Source organism: Canis lupus, chromosome 9 (genome assembly GCF_003254725.2).
Source record: "Canis lupus dingo isolate Sandy chromosome 9, ASM325472v2, whole genome shotgun sequence".
Lineage (NCBI taxonomy): Eukaryota > Metazoa > Chordata > Mammalia > Carnivora > Canidae > Canis > Canis lupus.
In genome coordinates this window covers 19,478,072-19,484,341 of record NC_064251.1, presented here as the reverse complement: position 1 = coordinate 19,484,341, position 6,270 = coordinate 19,478,072, and the positions used below count along the sequence as shown (strand labels likewise).

At 54.5% G+C, this 6,270-nt stretch overlaps 1 protein-coding gene across 1 annotated transcript; it reads left to right on the top strand.

The window, feature by feature from the left end:
* The first annotated feature begins 2,961 nt into the window (after positions 1-2,961).
* On the top strand, positions 2,962-6,041 carry HEXIM1 (HEXIM P-TEFb complex subunit 1). The gene has a single exon (XM_025440745.3). The coding sequence runs from the start codon at positions 4,362-4,364 to the stop codon at positions 5,439-5,441; it is 1,080 nt and encodes a 359-aa protein (XP_025296530.1). The 5' UTR covers positions 2,962-4,361; the 3' UTR covers positions 5,442-6,041.
* The last annotated feature ends 229 nt before the right edge of the window (positions 6,042-6,270 follow it).

Here is a 6,270-nt window from a genome sequence, read left to right as displayed (position 1 = left end):
GCGCCTGCGGGCGGGGCGGCCGGGGTGGGGCCAAGGTGCGGCCCCGCCCACCGCCCCGTCGCGGGGGGGGGACGGGAAGGGAGGGAGGCGGCGGGACCCGGTCCCCGCCCGGAGAGAAGGGCGGCTGCTCGCTGCCCCTTGCGCGGGCCGCAGGGATGGGGCCCCGGCCCCCGGCCCCCGGCCCCGGAAGTGCCCACCGCCCGCCTCCCTCTCCGCAGCTGCTCGCTCCTGGTGCCCCCCGCCCGTGACCTCCGAGCTCGGGCCTTCCCAGGGAACTTTCTGGAAGGCCAAGACTCAGCCGGAGCCTAGTCCCCGCCCCGCCCTAAGGAGCGGGGGCGGGGCCGGGGCCGGGAGCCCCCGTCGGGGTGGGCAGAGCGCCCGCCTGGGCACGGCGCTGCGGGGGCCGCCGGCTGCTCGGGCTCCGAACTTCTTTTTCCCACCGCCCGGCGGCCCCGGCCTCGCTCCGGTCTGCGGCAGCCCTGTCGCGCCTCCCCGCCAGGCTCCCCGGCTCTAGCAGCGGCACTTTGAGCGCCTCCTAGTGTTAGCGCCCGAGAGGCCCCTGGGGGGGGCGGCCGCGGAGGGCCGCAGCAGCCTCGAGCCCCTGCAGTTGCCACCCCTGGGCCCCAGGACCTTCCTGCCCGCGGTGAGGAAGAGGCAGTTCTGAAAGGCCCCTTCTTGGAGACCCCTAAACTCCCGAGTTCCTTCTGTCAGCCCCCGGCCTTGACCACTGCCCAAAGTGGGCTATCACTGGACCCACTAGAAGCCTCAATCAGGCCGACCAGGCCGTCAGTCCTCTCAAGGTGTGGAGGGCGTCCCCCAGGGCAGACACGCCGGCGCTGGTGCTCTACGGTCAAGCCCAGGGGCCCAGGAAGAGAGACTGAATAAACCCTCGTGTTAAGGATGGGCAGCAGCAGGAGAGGGACCGAAGTGGCGCTGGGGATGCGGGCACGGGCATACAGCTAGCTGTGGCACTTGGGCAAGAGTCTCAACTGCTCCGACCCTGGTTTGCCTTGTTTGTAAAATAAGGATGAAGATCCCTTTATAAGGCAGTCCTGGGTTTTAAATGACGAGGACATGTGAAATGCCCGGCATTGGGTTAAAACTCAGCTAATACCAAGGTGCCTGGCCTGTTGCTTGACAGAATTCTAGAATTCCACGACCTATCACTCTGCCCACCTCTCCTCACATAGGACAAAGGAGCCTGGTCCAGTAAATTGAGGGTGGCTGGGCTCAGCTGTACTTTTCGATCCCCCTGAATGAAGGTACCCAGGAGTCTTCTGGAGGCTGAAAATGTGGTAACAGTGAAGAGATCTCAGACTCCCAAGTTTTCTGCAAACCTCTTTTCCTCAGATGTGAACGCTCAGTGTGAGGGGCATTTCTTGCTCACAGGGAGGCCTCTTGCATGGCTGATGAAGGAGCACAAAGGAGGGCAGGCTTTTAGAGTTCTTGGAAGCCCAGGGTCTGGGGTGGTCGGTTTCAAAACATCTGGATGTGCCTCAGAGGCACTCTTGCTTGCCTCTCCCTTGTGGCATGCCCATTGCTGCCTCCCCATGGAACCACTCCTGAGTTCCCAGACAAGTCCTTTGGAAACGATGCTTGCTCTTTATAAAATGCCCTTCATGACGCAGGGCCTGAAAACCCTCCATCCTTCCAAGAAACCCAGGAAGATATGTCCTCCACAAATCCTGTCCATAATTCCCAACTACTGAGCAGCTCACAATCTCCTATCTATCCGGATTTTCTTCATTTGCCATTTTGGCTCACCATGGTTTAATGGCCTCTCTCCACACTGTCCATGTGGATGACATTTTATTCATCATTGTTCCTGCCTAACAAATATTTGCTAAATGAAGAAATGAGGGCTTTAATTAGACTGAAGCTGTTGGAAATGAACTAAATCCAAAGTTCTTGAGTAAAAAAGAGAATTTTGTTTGTGAAAGAAAAATGACACGAAGGTCAGGAAGATCTTCAACCAAGAATTGCCACTTAGTTGTCATGTGACCTTGGACAAGTCACTTCATTTCTCCGACTCTCAGAGATTTCTTATCTCTAAAATGGAGACAATCATTCCTACCCTGCCTCACTGGGCTGCAGTGGGGTCAAATGATTGTGTGTAAAAGAATGTTATACGTTGGAAAGTAAGATGTTGCTATTAAGGAAGAAATAATAAGAATAGGTCACGAGTGTGTGTGGCAAGAGGGAGAGGCTGTTATTAGGCTGAGATTTTTTAGGCCTAAATGATTAGAGCAGTTTGGGCTACTCGGGGGCCCTGTCCTCTGGGCTGGAGCTTGGAATCTGGAGAATTTTCTCAAGGAGACTGTGTCACACACCACCACCCCCTAAGTCTACCCCATAATCCTGGGCCAGCATCCCCCTGCCTCCATTTCTGGGCAAGACCTCTTCCTCGCGGAAGCCTCTGGCTCCGTTCCCTCTCAGTGCTGCCCAGCACCCACTGGGGAGAAGAGCCTCTGCGGATGGGACCCCTTCTCTTTCGGCTATCCGTGGCTGATTATGTAAACTCAGGATTAATTCTGAACCTTTCCCCCAAGAGGTCCATCAGCTGGCCCGGACTGCCTTGTCTGTGCTCAGGAAAATGTTCCCAGTCAGCTCGGAAGTGAAGAGATCAAGTCGGCCCCAGGAGGCCATTTTCTTCGACAGAAGCTGCGGGCCCCAGGGGGAGGCCTGCCCGCCACCCCGGGTCTCCTGGGAGCCCCAGGTGCACACCCCGCGCTTCCCGGATCCCCGCCCCGGCGAGAGGCTCGGTCACGGCCCACCGTTTTGCACTGGTCCTGGGGCGGCGGCCCTTGAAAGACTAGGCCTGGACTGGGGCTCCGCCACTCCGCCGCAGCGGTCCCAAGGCCAGTCCGAGGGTGGAAGTCACCCGGGACTCGAACCTGCCTTCTCATCCTCCGAGGCCTAGGCCTGGCTTGCTGCACTAAAGCGGTCACACTGTCCCTTTAAGGCGGCACTTTTTATTCTGCATTTGTTTACTTCTTCATACGCTTTTCGTTTTTTACAGAATGTGTTCGCAATATCCTTCCGCAAATGTCAGTCCCAGGCATTAACCACACACACCTCGCAGCCATTCCTATAATCTTAAGAATCGAGAGCTATTAGCCATAGGCCAACATCTCTCTTTATAGGATTTAATCCTCTTTTACACTGTAGGGACTACTTTTTAGGGATGAACCATTTCTTCCTTTAGCTAACAAACGTTTATGACCTTAGAAACCCTTCCGCGGAGGATAGAATACGATAATACACTTTAAAACGCACCTTTTCATAAAAATATTCTGTGCAGGCCCTCAGAGGCCACGGAATCTTCTCGTATTCCTGAAGCAGAATGGTATGGTCCAAGGCCCGCCCTCTCTTCTCTGCGATTGGCTCCCCTTCTTCGGCAAGACGTGTGACTCCTGACCAATGGACCCTCACGTTTCTCTAGCGAGGGATATGCGATAGAAGGAGGCGGCCTGGAAGTCGCCCCCTACGCGTTCTGGGATTGGCTACGTCGCACGGCGCGCGAGCACGGCGGGCCTGAAGGATAGGAACTACGACTCCCAGCTTCCTAAGATGAGGACTCCGCTACGCATGCGCATGGGCGGGGCGGCTAGGCTTCTATATAAAAGGGGTGCAGAGGGCTGGGAGGCAGCAGTTGGAAGTTGGCAGGTGGAGAGGCAGGTTGGGAGGGGAAGTCGGGGGAGGAGGCGGAAGAGTTGCTGTCGGAAGGGGGAGGAGGGAGGGAGGAAAAGAGGAGGAGGCGGTGGAGATCTGAGCTGAGCCGAGCATCGAGCCAAAGGGGAGATGAGTTTGTCTGTCCTCGGCTGAGGCTCCGGCCGGGCCTAGGGAACTGGGAGCTCGGGTTGGAGCGACACCCGTGGAAGTGGGAGGAGGTGACTCTGGGACTTTAACCCCTTGTGGGCTCTGCGGCAGGGGATTTAACCCTTTGTGGATTCGGCCCCTCGGAGGCAGCGTCATCGGGTAGTTTTAACCCCTTCGGGGCTGGGTTTAACCCGTTGGACTTAACCTCATCTCCTTGCCCACCAACTCCTCGATCGTGGGGGCGCTCTGCGGGGAGGCTTGAGGTCCACCCCTTTAGCACATTACGTACTGTTACTGCTGCTGCACCCCCTGGACCCGCTAGCTGGCCGCGCTGTGGGCACTTAACCCTTTACTGACTTGAGCTCTCCCAAGTTGCAATTGGAGTTTGTTTACAGAAGGACTGGCTAAAGGCGTCACTTCAGGAATTACAGACCGAAGCGGACTCTGCTGGACATTTTTTAAAAGAAAAAGAAAAACCTCTTTTTTCCTTAAGGACTTACAGCCAAAATTTTTCAAACTTCGAGAAGAGGATTCTATTAGCCATGGCCGAGCCACTCTTGTCAGAATACCAGCACCAGCCTCAAACTAGCAACTGTACAGGTGCTGTTGCTGTTCACGATGAGCGGAACCCCGATCGCCCCCCTGGCGCGGAGGAGCGCGTGCCCGAGGAGGACAGTAGGTGGCAATCGAGAGCGTCCCCCCAGTCGGGTGGCCGTCCGGGGCAGGAGGGGGAAGGGAGCTTGGGGCCGCAGCCACCACCCCTGCAGACCCCGGTCCGTCCAGAACCTAGCTGTCCGGAAGCAGGCAAGAAGGGCCAGAATGGGGACGACTTGTCTGCTGGCGGAGCCTCCCCGCCGGCAGCTGGGGGGGAACCGAAGCCCGAGGCCGAGCCTCTCGCACAGCCATGTCTTGATTCCGAGGCCAACAAGTTGGGGGCTCCTGCTGCGGGGGGCGAGGAGGCGTGGGGACAGCAGCAGAGACAGCTGGGCAAGAAAAAACATAGGAGACGCCCCTCCAAGAAGAAGCGGCATTGGAAACCGTACTACAAGCTAACCTGGGAGGAGAAGAAAAAGTTCGACGAAAAACAGAGCCTGCGAGCTTCAAGGATTCGAGCTGAGATGTTCGCCAAGGGCCAGCCAGTAGCACCCTATAACACCACGCAGTTCCTCATGGATGATCACGACCAGGAAGAGCCGGATCTCAAAACAGGTCTCTACCCCAAGCGGGCAGCTGCCAAATCCGACGACACTAGCGATGAGGACTTCATGGAAGAAGCGGGCGAGGAGGATGGGGGCAGCGACGGGATGGGAGGAGACGGCAGCGAGTTTCTGCAGCGGGACTTCTCGGAGACCTATGAGCGGTACCACGCGGAGAGTCTGCAGAACATGAGCAAGCAGGAGCTCATCAAAGAGTACCTGGAGCTGGAGAAGTGCCTCTCACGCATGGAGGACGAGAATAACCGGCTGCGGCTGGAAAGCAAGCGGCTGGGCGGCGACGACGCGCGCGTGCGGGAGCTGGAGCTGGAGCTGGACCGGCTGCGCGCCGAGAACCTCCAGCTGCTGACGGAGAACGAACTGCATCGGCAGCAGGAGCGAGCGCCGCTGTCCAAGTTTGGAGACTAGACTGAAACTTTTGGGGGGGAGGGGGCAAAGGGGACTTTTTACAGTGATGGAATGTAACATTATACACATGTGTATATAAGACAGTGGACCTTTTTATGACACATAATCAGAAGAGAAAATCCCCCCGGCTTTGGTTGGTTTGGTAAATTTAGCTTTGATGTAGCTTGCGTGCTTTTCTCCTGTTCTTTAATTATGTGAATCTGAAGGGTTGCTTTTTTCTTTTTTAGAAGGTTTTTTTTTTTTTTTAATGTGTAAGTAACTTGACCAAGTTATAATGCATTTTTTCTGTTAAAAAAAATCCCCTCCTTAAATGGAGTTATAAGGTGGCCAAATCTGAGAACCATTAAATTCATTCTAGCTATAATAAATTTAATATTTGTAAATGTAACATAGTTTCAGTGTGATTTCTAGAGCTAATTCAAAATAGTGCTGATTTAAGTGATTGCATTTGGGGGGTAGAGAAATCCTTAAATTTGTCAGTTTGCAAGAAAACAATCTTTAATGGGACAATTTTCAATTTGCTGATTTTTCCCTTGGATGAGTTTTAGTGTGCTAAATATACAGTTCGGGCAAAATATAAAGATTATCTTCAACACTTAAGTGTGCTTGCTTTCTAGTGCCTTGGTTTTCTTTTTCAAGCTGGAGAAACAAACCAGGGTTAGGTGTTTATGGAGCGGAAAGTACGATTAGAAGCTTAAAATTTAATTCTGCTTCTCAACAGCCATTGGAAAGTCTATTAACAAAAATGTAAACCTAATTTGGCAGTTTGTTAGGTTAGACAACTGACAGTCTCATTTCATTCCTACAAATAGATTTTACTGATCCTTTC